Source organism: Mycteria americana, chromosome 2, assembly GCF_035582795.1.
Source record: "Mycteria americana isolate JAX WOST 10 ecotype Jacksonville Zoo and Gardens chromosome 2, USCA_MyAme_1.0, whole genome shotgun sequence".
NCBI lineage: Eukaryota > Metazoa > Chordata > Aves > Ciconiiformes > Ciconiidae > Mycteria > Mycteria americana.
Genome location: NC_134366.1, coordinates 150,587,663 through 150,604,927, shown reverse-complemented (window position 1 = coordinate 150,604,927; position 17,265 = coordinate 150,587,663). Strand labels below are relative to the sequence as shown.

Below are 17,265 nucleotides of genomic sequence, written 5' to 3'. Positions count from 1 at the left end.
CCTTCCTCTTGTATTGTTGTTTTACTCCTATGAGGTTTAAATAGCTTATTCAGGCTTAGCAGAATGAAGTAAGTTAAGGAGAAGGGTAGAAGAAAAGGGTAGGAAGAAAAGGTGACAGAATAAGTAAAGCCATAAGGAGGACAAGAAAGAATGTGGGGGGAGAGTAGAGCAGACTCATGGAAGACTCGTAAGAACCTAGAAAGCAGCCAAAAAAATCTAGTGGTGCCAGGACAGCAGAGAGGTGCCAGCAGCCAAACCACTGCCAGGAGAAGAGGTCCCAAGCCCAACAGCTGCAGCAATACGGAGACAGTCTGGCACCAGCGCCAGGAAAGAGAGGACAGCGTGTCCAGCAACACCAAGAAGGTGGAGACACTGAGTGTCCAGCAGCACAATGGAGAAAGAATGGCTCATTACCACCAAACTTTAACTGACAGGATTTTGTTCATGTGAAATGAGAGCAGTTAACATGAAAAGCTGTTTAAAAAGGCAAAGTGATAGTACTCTGCCAGCCATACTGAGCAGACAGTTTCAAATATTGTTTTGTCTACAAATTTGTTCATAAACTGTTGCAAATTTGTTGCAAACACTCAGCGTGGCTGGCCATTCATTGGTCACTTTGAATGGATACATTGTGAGCTGCAGGTTGTGAGATTTTGTTTAATTATTGCTCTTCGGTAACTGGCTGACACATGTGTCACTAAAACAATTAGTATTGCCTTTGATTCTTAACCAGAGAAATTAGCCCATCAGAAAGGAGGAAGAGAACTTAATAAACTCACTGTGAAATGAGTTTTCTCCACTTTCTCATTTACTTTTGCTGGAGTTAAAATTTTAGAAGTCTTATCTTAGAGAGAAACCTTCGGCTCTTTGAGAGAACCGTGATGTGTATGTCCTACTGAAATTCTCTCTTCATTCTCTGGATGAAGAGGAGAGAGTAACCTTAATGAAGTCACTGCTTTTTGCAAAATTGTAATTGCACTCCAGTGGTCTCTGGTATATTTGTACATGAAGATCCTTCTTCTGATCTTGCTCATTTGACAATAAACTGATTCAATACTATACATAGTCTCCTTTACAAGATTTTCCATCAAGGATAATTATTCATTAGTGATCACATCTGCAGAAGCTGTGCATTCTCCGTAGTAGCATATTCCTCAAAAATCTCAAATTGTTCAAATCTGAAAAGTCAAATTCTGGAGATTGACAGCTAATAGGTTTTGCAGACAAATTAGCATCAAACCCGCAAATTACCCAGACAATCTTTTCCTATTCAGGAAATGTAGAGAGGGTAAGTTTTGCATGGGTAAAACATAATTAATATACATTGAACCATTCACGTGCATCAGTAAGAAATGAAAAAGTTAAATGGTCAAATAAATGCAAAAGAAAATGGAAAAATAGAAGTGCTAATAATGTGCTTTAAAATCACAATTAATACTACCAGCTATTGCAGGTGTATGAATAGCATGAGTTCATGTTTTTTTGCTAAACTAGGTGTAAATGAATAGAAATCAAGTGGAGAGGAAAGACAGCTATAAAATGCAAGATACCATAGTGAGCCGATGCATGAACTGTATTTTGAAAGTAATTGAGAATATAAAAGCTTCAAATGTCATCAATAGAGCTTATAATAGGCCTGTATCTCTCCATGCTGAAGAGAGTCAGTGAGGAGGTAGAAAAAAAATGTTAAAGATGTAATCACACCTCCAAATAGCACTCTCCAGACTTTGCAGAGAAATTATTAACTGGCAAAAAACAAGTGCCACTACAAAAAATTTAATAAATGGCATAGAAATATTTTGATGCTTTCAATAAGAAAAATAGACTTCGTATTTATTATACAGGATAATATTAGGTTTGACATACAAAGAACTTCACCAAAATTTATTTTTATCCCTATGATGCTATGGTAGCTACCTTCCCGGTAAGAATATCTTGGGCTGTAAAGGACCCTTCAACTTAACAGAGAGAAAATAGTAACAACAGCTGATTACACTAAGCATTAATATTTTGGATTAGAATATATGGTAGGACAGACTTGGGGATGAAAGAACCTACTAACAGAAGTCATGGATTTTCTGCCTCAGGATATAGTCAAATCAATAGCAGAGAAATATATGCTTTATCCTACCACAGGTAAAGGTCATGAGGATTAGCTAAGGTTATTGGATGAACTTCTGTGGAGTGTTAGATATAGAAATTTGGGCCAGAACATCTAACAGGTCTTCTTGCCTAAATAGCCATTATTAGCTGCATTTTCCAAACAATTCAACTTCAGAAAGCAGGTTCTTAAAATGGTATATTAGTCGCCAAATTATGCTGCAGATAAATTATATTGAGAAATTTAAACACTCCTATACTGAGATCATGAAGCTACAAGTAAGGGAAACATTTCTGAAGAGTAAGTACAGAGTGAATGTTCTTCAAAACCACATATGTTATCCTAGGTCTAGAAAACCTCAAAACCTCATTTGTGTGTCCCATGTGAAACTACATGCAGAAAGTTTAGTTTCATAAACTGTCACCTATTTTGCACCTCAAAATAGGATTATCCTGCAAGGTAATAGCTCTGTGAAGGTAATAAGAGACAGATTATATTATGTTAGAGTGGTTTAAAATGACAAGAAAGAGTAAGCTGTTGGACAAAAGCATTGTGGTGGCCTGTGGCAGATTTGGGGCCAAGGATTCACTTGGATTCACTTCCATGGGATTTCAGCATGTGTTTGAAATTAAGCATGCATTTAAGTGCTTGCCTGAAGAGAATACCTAACAAATAAGGCAATTTTTTTTCAAGGACTCACTAGGGTTTTTTTGTGGTAGATCCCAGAAGACAATATTTTCCCAAAATGTAGCATGGGATGAACAGTTTATGAGAAGGCTAATAGACTGGTGAAAAAGATTATCCTAAAAGTATTTACTGTGTATAAATGGGGAAGAAGAGTGAAATACTTATTTGGTAATAGAGAAGGAAGTATGTTTTGTGTTAAAAATTATTATACTGTATTTCCACACTTACTCTTTTGAGTTGTAATTCTTAGAGCTGATGTTTGCTTCTTTACTGCCCATAGCAAAAATTAAAGGCACATAGTGGATGGGATCTTAAGGGGGACTAAACTTTCCTTAAAGTCATCTTCCCAAAAAGAGTGTGAAATCTCTCCCAGCATGACCATAAAACCAAGTGAGAAATGGCAAGAAATTGTCCACTTTCAAGTTTTTCCATGTATAACTTCTGTCTGAAGAGGAGCTATTGAGTTTGTCTGGCTTTGTTTTTTAATGGCCACATATATCATGCCAGTACATTGCTGGCCACATACATAGATCTAGAATAAAACATCTGGTGTGTTGTTTCAAAACAAATTAGTTGGAACAATTTTCCCAAGTCACCATTCATTATCAGTAAAGGCCTACGAACATGCCAATATATATTCTTCCTTATCTACCACTCATATAGGAGAAGATTGCTTCCCATCATTGTCTATGGCTAAACTGGATATTAATTTACATTGAATTTCCCTTTGGTTTGTGTCAAGAGATAAATGTGAATTGCTAAACTCATACTCACCGACACAATTCTTTCCATTTGCATCAAGCTCATATCCTTCATAACACTGACAGACGTAAGACCCAGGTGTGTTCACACAAATCTGCTCACAGGCATGTTTCTCCACAGCACAAAGGTCCTGAGCTACAAAACATAATTGCATGAATAAGAAATTCTTTGACCTTCTATAATGCACAGGTAGACTATAGATCAAAAATAAATTTCAGGAAGCTATGAACAGCTCTTTAGAGATGAGCTCATTTTAACACAGATCATGCCAATATTCTGTCAAACTGAAAGTCTTATGCCAGCAGGAACAATCACTCAAAGCTGGGGAGCTCATTCCTTCAGCTGAAGGCAACGACTATTGATGGGCCAATGGTGCCTAGTAGAGTTGCTTGACTGTATGTTTCTCTAAACAGTTTGAAGGGCATTCTTCAGGGTTTTTTTGGAAAAAAAAAAAAGTGTTTATTTGTGTCTTTTTTTTTCTTTTTTGCATCATCCTGCCAGATAAATGATGATGAGGTTAGAAAGGGAAAGAAAAGGAAAACACAACAACAAAAGACTTGGGGATATTTCATTTCTGAGTTTTATAATTTTTCAGTTTTGTGCAAAATACCATAGCAAGTTACCCCTCCCAAGCAAAAGATCTCATTAGAAAAATTACTACAACAAATGAGGTCAGTTCAGCACCTGGCCGAATGAAGCACATTGGGCTTTCTTTTCAATAGACTAAAGCTTTCTGAGAACCCCAAGTTTCCCCAGTGAAATCTCTGGAAAGCAGAGTACTTCGTGTTGCTCAGGACAACATAATGATCAACACATAATGATCATTCACAGCTACAAAAAAGGCTTTTGGAACATGTTTGAGGAAACTAGCCAAGCACATACGAATTTTCTTTTATAGCTGTCTGCTTCATATCAAGTGGCATGATGAACAGCAGAAAGAAACAGTTGTTTATTAAACAACTCTCTTGTTCCAGTATAAACACCCACAAATAGATAATTTTCCAGCTTCTTTCACCTACATTTCCTCTTTTGTACTATTTTGTGTATTAATGTAAGATTTGAACATCTCTTAAGAATGGAAGAGATTAAGTTAAACAAATACAGTTTAGTAAGTAAAGAATAGCCATTATCTGACACAACCACTCTTCTCTAGAAAAGTTAGACCAGAGTACATGAAAGGACCATCCTTTGTATGGATGCAAAACCATCTTAATGAAATAAATGTAAGACTATTTCAAGTTAAACAAAAGAACTTTTTTTTCCTTTTTTTTTTTTTTTCATGAGTTGTCTTTTTTTTTTTTCATGTGGAAAGCAACAAATCACAAGTATGGCAGATTTTCTTCCTTCAATGCAAGGAAGTATTTTTTTTAGAAATAATGTTATAATGAAATGTATCAAGGAACAAAACTATCATCTATTCAAAAAAGAAATGCACCCTTTTCCAGTCTGAAGCAAAGTTGTCAATTCATTGCTGATTGAAGCCATTTGGTTAAGGGCTTTTAAGAATGGACTACTGATATGGTGTACTCTCACAACATAAAAAAAAGGGAACAGAAGAATGAAAAAAGAGTATAACTTTAGGTACAGAAGAATGAAAAGAGAGTATAACTTCAGGTACATACCATTCATCTTTTCTGCATTGTTTAATTTAGAAAGTGTTAAAATATATATGTAAGGAAACTATTTGTTCATGAAAGAGCTGACAAATACATCCAAACCTTAGATAAATACATCTGGTTTATGTTGATCATGTATTGCACTAAACATAAACATGGTGAAGATTTATTTTACTTAGAGGTCGAGTGAGGAACATGTTGTCTCTGTGCACTTGTGGACAATCAGCAGCCAATGAAGGTAACTAAAATGGTCACAGACTGTGGGTTTTTCTGTCGCCATGCTTTCTCTTACCTCCAGAAATAAGCTGTCCAGCTTGTCCAGGCTTGGTCCCCTTTCCTCATGAATTCTGTTACTTCTCTGGGGAGTTTTTAGACATAATGGTCTGACCTTGTCTAGATTGCTACCATATCATCTCCCTCCTTCACCAATGATTTGCACCATCCTAGCACGTTTAAGGCCAGTTTGATGGCTCTCAGTATAAGATTTCCAGCACTAATTGCTCAAATTAATTTATAGTTTGGTGATGTAAAAAAAAGTCCATTAGAAGTAGGCTACAAACACATTGAATGACTCATTTCCCTTTCATATTTAGCAAACTTGCAATCTAGTATCATCTGATTGATGATCAAAGCAAGTACCCAGTCAAGCAAACCATGTGTGACAGGTAAGTGGGGAAAACTAATATGACTGAGTCATAGCTAAAAAAAAAGGTAAAGCAATGCAGCAATGGGCTTTGAAAAATGGTAGAGAGGGAACATCTTGAGGGCTACTGTGCATGGGTCACCAGTAGGCAAACTACACACAATTCCAAAACTCTCTTGGAAATTAATCTGTAATTTGAAGCAGTGCAGTGCCCAAAAGCTGAACTACTGGCTGATAAAAACTATGGAAATGTAACACAATAAAAAAGAATAAGACACAATAAAGAAAGAATTTTTCATACTTGTAATTAAATTATTTTTAATTGACTCATAACAAAAATTTCAATTGTCAAAATTGATGTTAGGGGTGAGGATGGGGAAAATGTGTGAGAGGAAATTAACAAAAAAGAGAAATTTTGAATTTCAAATAATTTCCAGAAAATTGAAAGCAAAATAATTCTTTCTTAAAAATTCTTTAAGAAAATTAATAGCATGAGGAGGGTTTAAAAGAAAGGTTTAAAGGATATACGAAAGTTTAAAATGAGAAGCATTTTTAAGAGGGACACAATGAAAAGAATAGGTTAGAGAATATTATTGAAATGTGATTACATAATTGGAGCCATCATTTGGGTTCTGACCCCCTCTTTCTGAAGAGCTATAGCAAATATGCAGAAGCAGAGAAAACAGGCTGTGTGAAAAATTGTTCTTGTCACTATTCCTGACTTGGCTCAGCTGCTAAACCAAGTAATAATTAGGAAATATTCCAGATTGGATTTAATTTCTTTGTGTCTTCTTGAGGAAACAAAAACACGAATAAAGTGTTAAATTTGTTCCATTTAACACAAAACATTCCCCTATAATTCACACACATGAATATGACAAATGTCTACATTTGGTGAAGGATGCTGGTGAGAAGGACTAGAAAACAGAGATTCCTAAAAGTAACTCATCTCATAGCTCGACAGCATAGGAGGTGAACAGTTCAAAGGCAGTTTCCTGCTGTAGCCCAAAGGGTCTGAAGACACTTCCATGCAGCAGCGAGAATGCCCAAATCACTCTGGCGCTCACATTCTGTTGTTCCCATTCCTATCTACTGAGGCTCTGACTGAAACCATGTGTCCCACTGCACATGTAAGGACTCTAATTCCCAAGCTGCAGAGTCACCTCAGATACTGACATACTCTTGCTGTTTCAGTGGTCATTAAGTATTTGATATAAAATACAATACTAAGCAAGAGAGACTAAGAATCCTCTAATCCCATGCTACCTGATCATTTTACAGCACTCTCCTGAGGTGTGGAACATGCGAGTTCAAACACAAGGACAGGATATGAGCCTGCATCCTTCACCTTAATTCTAAATTATCAATTGTGAGGGGTACATCCTATGCTCTCACCATGACTGTCTCCTCCAGCTTTTTGAAAAGACATTTTCCAAAATTTTTCTTCTGGCTAAAATCAGTTTGACAAATTTCACTTGAATCCATGCACTGTTGTGGGATAAGAAACTGCATTTTTAGCAAGTACATATTCTACAAGTAACTAAAAATCATATTACATAATTTATTTAAAATAATGGTGGATACAGAAATAAATTTGTCATACCCATCTAATATGGTCTGATGTTAATTACTAGGAAGCAAGTTAAAATGGACAAAAGAAATACTGCTTACAAAGATCACAATTAAAGTGAAATACAGTTTGTTATTATAAACTATAAAGCCAATTACTTAAAACTGAAAAAAGTCAACCCTTTTAAAGAAGGAAATGCGGGCATAAGCAAGAGTTTTGAAACTATTCTTTGAACAGTTGCAAACCCTTATACTTCAACCAGCAGTTAGGAAGAGCTTTTCAGAATGGCAAGTTATTTCACAGTTCTCTAGTATGGGGTTTATTGCACCTTTCTGTACTATTTAGTACTGGTTGCTATCTAGACAAGTTACTAAAGTAGGTGGATTCACTTCATGTGAGATAATAAAACAGTTCTTTCTTTGATTGTTGCTTCACTGTTGAACTTATTACACCAATAAAATCCAAACGCAGTTTTACGTAGTTACAGTGTACCTCTGCAGAGCTGTGTATAAAAATTAGTTTGATGTATTTCAGAAAGGTTTATAAGAACTTCATTTACACAAAACAAGAAAAAGAATTACAACTTCACCTTTTCAGACTCTTTCTGATGATTACCATTAATTATATACTGAGCTCAGTCCTTCTTTATGAGCCCAACAAAAAGGGTATGTGATGTTAAGCACTTTCAGGGAGCATGAAAGAGAAAAGTTAAGAAAGGTAACATACTGCTGCAAGTCTTCTGGTCAGCATTCAGAATGTATCCTTGTTTACATCTGCATACATAGGAGCCAGGGGTGTTTATGCAGAAGTGATCACAGCGATGCTCAACTGTACTGCACATATGGGGCACTGAAAGAAAAAAAGTAAAACATTATCAACGGTTGGTCTTACTTACTTGTGGTCACAACTAAATAAAAATGGTGTAGAAAATTTTACTGAAGTAATTTAGAAATTTCCAATTAAGTGTTGACAGTAAAGACGAAAATGGAAGCTTAAGCCTATAAGACTGTAAAAAAATCCTTAACAAACAGTACTATGCATTTATTCCTAAAAAAAGTAGGAATTTAGTTATTTTCTGTCTGGTTGACATTGGTGGCATGTTTTTGGACATGAAATTATATGTGCAATGGAGATATAAACAAAATAAAAATATACAATAGGATATCTAGAAAGACTAATTAGTTGGTGATCCCAAAAAGACAATGAAACAAACCTACCACATTCAAATTTAGAAAATAAGTGGAATATAAGTACAAACTGTTCTAGAGGACATTCAATTTCTTGAATGAAGAAAATCACCACACAGCACAATACTAAAGACGAATGACTAAGGAAAGAACTTGATGAAGAATCTTGCTTGCTTAGTTATTGATGTTGGGGAACATACAAGCAATACATGACAACACTGAGGTCATGCATCTCCAAGATTCAGTAAGTGGGAGCTGAGCTGAGCTACACTCCAGAGTATAAGTCTTTCTGAGTCTATTTTTAATCTGTTTGTATTTTATGTCTCTAATAGCAAGTAGTAAATTGCAACAGACTGAGACAGCAAGAAAGAAAAAGAATAGTGGGTCCATTCCGTCAAATTCATTGCTGAACTATTTTTCTCCAGATCAGTATTTGGGAATTAAGAAATCTCCTTGATGTTTTCTTTCCACTGGAGCATGGCTTGTATGTAATTTCTACGATATATAGGTGAATTACTTCTCAGAGAACATTGTGTGGAAAATAATCTATTTTGCTCAACATCAATTAGGGATTGATGTGCTCCTTAGTGTGCTAGGTTGACAAAGCTCAAAATTTATGGAATAGATATTAACAGTAATCTTCTAGCAGCCAGAACAGAAGCCTGACAAATAACTTAACATGTGGTATGTGTGGTACTTGTGGAAAAAAAAATGTGGGTTTGAGATACGTACTATGTATTTGGTCTTTGGAATGGTTACCAGAGTTACGCATTTATTACTAATATACAAACCACCACAATTCCCAAATCTCTTAATCAGCTTTTTGGATCTCATAATTTTCTGCCATAATAAAAATTCTCAAGGACTTTTATTTATATGAATACAGACCTGCTTGGACTTCTTGTCTTTTCATCTTTCTGTCATTCTGAAAATGAAGTTTATGACCTCTGATACTTTCTAAACAGAAGTTTCCTCCTGGCTATATTTCACTAGCTTTCAATATCAGATATAGCTTGCTATGACCAAAGAAGCACTTTCAAATATAAAAAATGAAAAATATACTCATTTCAGTAGTTTAAGTGTCAGAAAATCTTACCATATACTAATGCTATAGAATGTGAATCTATAGAACATTACTACAAAAACAGTCAGTCCTCCCATATCAAAAGAACATAAGGTTGCAAACCAGAGTACTAAAAAATGAAAAAAAAAAAGAAAAAAGAAAAAAGAAGCATTCAATGATAGGCATCCCAATAACTCAGTCCCTTCTGAGAATATATTGTTACCATCTGTTACCAATCTTCTGATATACTATCACATAAAAATTTTTCCAAAGTGTCTCTGTTGTACCTGTTTCAAAGAATCAGTGGTACTCTGGTCATCAGTCAGATTTCTGAGGTGAAGGAGTCTGTATGATTTCTGCAACCTCATTTGTTGCAGGAGGTGTTTGGTGGACATAGCCAGGGACTGAAGTAATAGAAAGGGTGATCTCATAGTTAAGGAATTTGAATGTGAGCCTTGTGAATTAGATCTTACCTCTGTCTATGTCACAGGGTCCTTATTTGACTTTGGGCAAGCCAATAATATCAGTATCATCAAGCAAGCATCAACCTTTACACTGTATGTGTTCAGCTAGAGACACCTGAATCTGGATTTGCAAGAATGCAGGGCGCTCTCAGCTGCAAGTGAAGGCTGTAGAGCTGTGACTGGTATGTTATGTTAGTCCAAAAATGCTAAATGCCCCAGAAGATCAGACCAGGAATTGCACTGAGTCAAATATTTAAAGTTAATGGGCAACCTTGACAGTCTTAACCCTGTTTCTGTGCCTCCCTTCCTCCAATGTAAAATGGGGATGACATCACTATCTACTTTACAGGAGAATAATAAAGACTTTATTTGCTCCTGACTGCTCCATCCCAGCTTCTGTCTTTCTCACTCTTCTTCTATTCAATCTCCACCTCCTTTCCTGGATTCTGTTCCCATTTCTGTTTCTCTTCTTCTGAGTTTGCAACTCTGGTCTCACTCCTCATGCCTCTGATTTCCCAGCATACTGTTTGCTTCTCTTTTACCTTGCTGACCGGTAATAAAAAGAGGCCCCTGGGATCCCCAGGCTTCAACTGCTGTTTCTTACACCCCCAAATCTTTAGCAGCCAGAGGCAGTAACTGTAGGGAAAGTCTGACTTAGCAGAGGATGTAGCACAGCCAGTTTATATGGATTCTTCAGAGGATATAGCTGCTAGGCACTGGGTAATCTCTGCCATCTGTGGTTGGCGTTAATTTGGTTTACTTTTTATTTTCCCCCCAGAGCTTCATCACTCGGCCAGATTTTTCTCTTATCTTCACAGACACCATGAAGACACATTCCCACAGACGTAAGGGCAATCCAGACGCAAGGACAGCTCAGGTGCCAAGGTCTTTTCCCACAGCATGAAGCCCAGCAGCCTGCATGCCAGGAAACTTGACCAGAGGGGTGCCTTCAATTGCTCTAGCAAAGAAACAAGGTGTCCAGATGTTCAACTCAGTTACAGTGATATTGCCTCTGGGTTCACACTGGGAATGACTTTAAAAAACTAACTACATTTCCTGGGAGGAATGTAGGTGCTCTAGGAAGCAGAGGCTATGGATGCTTAGATTGCTCTCTTGAAATTCAGCAAGCTGAACGCTGCTTCACAGCCCAGAGTCAATAAAATATTAAGGATCCTATCCGCAAGTTAGTCCCTTAAATTTAAATCCTTAAGAATCTAACAACTTAAATTCTCTGTTGCATCTGGGCCTGGGTTTTTAAGTGTGTTTTTGGATCTCACCTTCAATTCCTGACACAGCAAGTGTTGTGGAGGCATTCCCTGAGAAAAGGAGGCAGCAGCAATCTTTGTCACCTCCATACTCCTCCATCTGCGGGGGGGGGGGTGTTTATTGAGGATCACATGTATTTGGATTAAAAGTGAGATATAAAACTCCTAACACATTTACTGGACACTGCCTAGTCAGAAAAAAAGTAAGTGGTATTGGTACTGGATTTGTTTCTAAAATGCAATTAAAAAAATCCAATAGGATGAAGTTTGGAAGCATTTGCTGTTCATTCCATTCAAACTCTCAATCCATGTTTAGTTTATTCTTTCTTAGTTTTCAAATGTATCTTACTACGCCAGCTAATAATATGGCAAGGAAGAAACAGGAAAAAAATCTATTATCTGATGAATGCCTGTGATGGTGTTTTGTGCTGATGCAGTTCAGCTGGAGCCCTGTTGTTCTTTGAAACAATTTTGGAAAAGACCAAGTAAGGAAAATTCTCCAGATTATCCTGACAATAAGCCTCAGTTCTTTTCTGGCAAAAGCATCCCTAGAGATGAGTGAGCATTCAAACTCACCATGCATTCTTTTTCTGGACTCTGCTGAAAATGCCTCAGCTTAATGCCAAATCTGTATGAAGATCTTTCATATTTATCTCAGGAAAAAACTAAAAAAGAGAATTATATTAAGTACACAGATTGTAATAAAATTAATTATGTATGCCATGATATTTGTAAAAGGTAATTTCTTATCAGGGAATTACAGATAGAAGTGATTTCTCTGTTGTAAATTCATACCTATAAAAATATTATTTACTTTATTGTATGAATTAATAATATCACTGTAATGGCTTTTCCTAGGTTTCTGTATTTAAAATGGATGGAATAAAAACACTACCATGTCCCTGTGTTACTTCCAGTCACAAGGCATGCACAGAGATAATAGTTTGCATAGAATTAATATGTAAGCTTTGGAACAGGAATCCATGAACTGCATAGAATTTTTTAAATAACCAAAAGACTGTTTATCAGTTTGAAGTTTCAGTACTAAGGGAGATCACATTTAAAATCAATAGATGAAACAACTTATCTAATATTCAAATAGCAGAGGGTTGTAAATTTATTGCTATTATGTAATGAATAGGAAAATCATGATATGCATGTTTGCCTCACTGCTTATGACCACTAGGAATTAGATCATATTTTATGGCACTCAGCAGTAGAATTAGATTTTCCCCATATGTATGACTGCTGTTCTGAATGTTGTTTGGCTAGTCTCCCTTTTTTCCAATATATATATTCTAACAGATAAAGTTCTGTGTAAAAAAAAAGTTTAATTATAATGCATAATTTTTTCTGTGTTTTACTTTCATCTATGCATTCAAATCTATAGCTAAAAACCTTACCACAAAGTTTAGTCTGGAAGGCAGAGGTCAGTGTTTCAATCTGACTGAAATTAGCAACCAGAAACACATGCTCTTCATGTGGTTCACTCCCAATGGACTTCAGCGTGTTCATATCTACTCTTCCCACTCCAATGGCAAAAATCAGGATTCCTGAGTTACGTGCTTTAGTGGCAATCTCTGCCACTGGATCCTGAGGTCTCCCATCCGTCACTATCATGATAATTCGGGGCACATTCTGCTTCAGAGGTCGAGCTCCTTCGGACTCTGAAAATGCGATGTTCACTGCATACTGAATAGCTAGTCCAGTCATGGTGCCAGTTGCCAGGTGCATCATCCTCTTCACTGCTCTTTCGATATCCTGCTTCCTCCTGAATGTCTTCAGCGAAAACTCGTGTTTGACTGTGCTGCCATACTGAATCAGACCTACTCGGGTGGCATCAGGACTGATGTCCAGAAACTGCAAGATGGTTAAAATGAACTCCTTCACTTTTTCAAAGTCGTAAGGACGTACGCTGCGAGAGCTGTCAATGATGAAGACAAGGTCCAGACGTTTGTTGTTGCAAGTATTTTCTGGAAGGCAAAATGCAAACAAAAATACTTTACAAGAATTTCAAAATGCAAATTGGTTCAGGTTGACCTGATGTCTCAAACATGCTGTCTAAACAAACATGCTGACAAGTGCTGGGAAAATACAGGAAAAACAGCAGATGCTAGAACTAAGGTTACTTGGGCTGTATAAATTTGGCCTCCAGTAAAAAACAAAAGCTGCCTGTTACATGATCAGTGTATACATATATATACTTTTTTTTTTTTTTTTTGAGATCAGCGACCAGAATGGCTAATGGCAGTGGAATGGTAGATACTTGTGCTGTACCCTGTTTTGTCATTGTTGTAGAGATTTTGACCTCATACCCCACGCAGGACAGAAACCGCCTCTGAATTACATAGTTACTACTTGAGTGGGCTGCACTGTGATGCTTTTTATGGTAGTGCCTGAGAATTTAGAAATCTAACAGTCTGATGAGGCAGGTTGGTATCATTCCTCCATTACAAACAGGGAAAACAGAACACAAAGAAACTCAGGTTAAAAGCATCTGTTAATTGCAGTGACCGATACAAGACGTGAAGGGACTGATTTTTCAGGGAAATTGGCATTAAGCAGCACTTTGCATGTACAAAGTACAGCTCTCAATGACGTCAACTGCAGCTGTGAGTGCTCAGCACTGTTGCAAATCAAACCCCATGATTTCAAAGGCATAATTAATGGCCATCTGGGAAAAGTCTCGTCTATTGGACTAGCTCAGCATCACACAGAAATTCTGTGGCTGCATCAGAGAGAAAATCCTTTTGCCTACAGTGGCACTCAACTTGGCCAAAAGACCACTCATACACTTCCTGAAATCTATTTCAGCCATCAGCAGTCTTTTTTTCCAAGAGCCACTGAAGCAGAAATACCCCAGGGGCAGGCCAAGCTATCATGGATAACAGCAGAAGTGAAGGGTGGCTCCCTTCTGGGCATGCTACAAGCTTTCTGGGACCCTGGGTACATCCTCTGGCTTCTGCTCAGCATCCTTCTTTTTTGAAAGAATATGAGACATATGCATGAGTTGCATGATAAGAATGGATAGGGACTGACCATTCACAGAAAGCCAGCACATGGCAGGCTTAAGGCAAGCAGGAGTGAGCCACGAGCCTTGCCACAGAAGGAAGCACAGATGGCAAGAGATTAAAAGGACTTCAAAGGGCTGAACAGGATGCTGGTGAAGAGAAATCAACTGAGGTTTAATATTTACATTAAAGATCCGTCCAGATTAGGAAATCCCTGAGCCACAAAAGCATGGCAGTTGGGGGAATACCTGCAGGTAGTATTGTCTTGTCCTTAAACTTTTTCATATGCTTCCACTTTTGACTGTTGTCAGCGGCAGGACACTGGGTTAGATAGACTTATGGCTTCAATCAGTGTGTCTGCTCATGTTCTTAAACTCCTGTGGGTATGAATAAACCTGTGAGGTAGCTAGTTGCCTGTTTGTCTGCCTGGCTTGAAAGATTAAAGGTGGCAAAATGCTCATCAAACTGCAGTGGTGTCCTCATCTTACTAAGCTGAGATACCCCTAATCAGTAATCTCCCTTATTGCCCAACCCAATTCAATTCCCAGTGCACTCTCATCCATCTTGCGCACTGAATGAGACAAATGCTTCGGTGGAAAAGTAGTATTTGACTGTATAATTAAAGGTCATGTCATACTGCACAAGTACCAGTGGGCCAATCAAAGACTTAATTGGAAAAACATCTGTCTGTAGACAAGCCTTTCCATGAGTTCACTTGTGACTGCTGATGAATGCTAATCGTACTTCTGCCAAGGCAAGGAGTGAGAACGATGCCTGTTTTCACTTGTTAATTCAGAGGCCTCTTTCATAGATTACCAAGAACATTTGTGGGCATAGAATAAAAATGCTCTTTGATGACAATAAAAATGACTGCCTGGATTTATTCATGTGCAGTCTACAGTATGGCTTTATTCATAAGCATAGGAATATGCTCGGGTTCCTTATTCTTTCAAAATCAGAGGTTGTTGAATGCAAGCCAAATTGAGCAGAAACAAAATTCCAGTTCTAACGGGATACAAATATCCTGACTTATTAACTATTTTCCATCTTATTATCTTAGTGGCATATCTAATTATTAATTTTTTTTACTAATATAACATGAAATATTCCAGCACAGTTGTAATATAAAGATAACACTAAGATATGATTTCTGGGAGCAGAACAAGGGGAAAGAAAGATAATTACAGAAAAAAGGCTAAGAATATGTGTGTGTATATGAGGGGAAGGACAGAGAAAGGAGAAGGGTAAAATGACTATTTTATTTCCCTTAAAACAAGTCAAAACTAGAGCCATGGTGTTGAATCCTTTTAATTTGAATATCAAGATTTGGATCCCAGTCTGAAGAGACTCAGTTATGTATTTTGAAGTCAGGCATGAATCTTGGTGGGAAAAAAACTGGATGGCATTACTGGATAGCACGACCAGAAACACACCCCATTGTGCTAAATTACTTAAGAAAAATCTATCAGTCTGAATATAATACAGTATATATCAAAACTACTTTCACTAGCGAAATTCTATCTATGAAAATACCAAACATTTCCAAATTAAAATGTATTTTAAGTCTTTGTCTTCTGACTCGGTGACTTAATAACCTTGTAATTATTAAAGTTGATTTAGCTGAGATGGGCTCCAAGAAAAACGAAATGTAACTCTTTTACTAAGCAAAACTCCAGCTGGGGTGGTATTTTGAGAAGTGGCAATCAGTAATGACTAACAGATCTGAACACTCATCCCCTCAGAAAAACTTCCAGTGACACCTTTTTAGGATGCCTTTGGACTTGCCCTGTAAACTATAACCTCTTCCTCTTACCAGCTCTTATTTTAAACAGGGAACTTTCTCACAACTTTGGCAAACATCCTCGTACCCAAAAGTAATTCCCTTCCACTCTTCTTATGAAAAGTGACATACTCATTGAAAAGAGCTACTCATCCATAAACCTGCTTCTAAGTCAGCAGAGGTTTTGTATTGCTAACACAAAAGTTAAAACCCCCCTCAGTGTGAGTTGTATTATCCAAAGGCAAGGCCAGGAGAGGCAAGACAAAGACAGACAAGGCAAGGGAAGGAAAGGTCAAGTCAATAGTAAATATGTTATCCTCCTCCACTCAATATCCACTTTGTCTGTAAACGACAGTTACAGTGATGCCACCTTTGCAAAATTAACAATGCAAGGAAATTTCAGTTCTTCTTGGAAGAATCCAGCTGGGATCCAATTACCGACAGATACATAAAACAAAGCTTAAAAGAATATTTCACATTGAGTATCTTAATTTCCTCTAAAGCTGAAAATTCTATTAAATTATTTTCTCTGATCCCTGAAGGTTTCCTTCTACTCCTTTCTCAAAGCAAATTATGCTCAGGCCTGAACCCCTACTTTGGCTTTGACAAAGCTCACACTGCTTTGACTTTGCTCACCCACCCAGGGTCTCTGTCTGAGACTGTGTTTGTACCCTCTCAGCTTATTTCTAACTAATGCTACATTGCCTTAATACAACTAAAGCAGCGCCAGGGAGTTTTCCTGGACATTGGAATTGACTATTCTAGGCTGTTAAATCATTAGAACAGTTCCCGGTATTGTTTAGTCTAGGACAATTAACATTTTCTCAAACAATCCTCAGGCATGATATGGGAAGTACCATGAGCCAGGGACCCATGCTAATAAGCAATGTGGATGCAACCACTCTGTAAGCTCAGGGTATTTAGTAGTACAGAAGCAGGCCATTTTATACCGCTGGTCTCAGTGCCAGAGAGCAGTCTAAGACACAAGCTAAGCTCAAAGGCCAGCTGGCCTGCATGCACAGTATTGAACTCACCTTCCTGCTAAAACAGAGTGGCTGTATGCAAACTGCCTACTGGGAATAATCTCTGTCCCCCTGTAGCCTCTGAACTGTGCAC

At 37.4% G+C, this 17,265-nt stretch overlaps 1 protein-coding gene across 1 annotated transcript in view; it reads right to left on the bottom strand.

The window, feature by feature from the left end:
• MATN2 (matrilin 2) overlaps window positions 1–17,265 on the bottom strand; it is a 67,204-nt gene that overhangs the window by 40,168 nt on the left and 9,771 nt on the right. The window contains exons 2-4 of the mRNA XM_075495014.1: window positions 12,762–13,331; window positions 8,106–8,228; window positions 3,563–3,685 (exon numbers count right to left, since the gene is read on the bottom strand). Of these exons, the coding sequence (XP_075351129.1) occupies window positions 3,563–3,685; window positions 8,106–8,228; window positions 12,762–13,331 (816 nt within the window). The remainder of the gene's footprint in view (window positions 1–3,562; window positions 3,686–8,105; window positions 8,229–12,761; window positions 13,332–17,265) is intronic.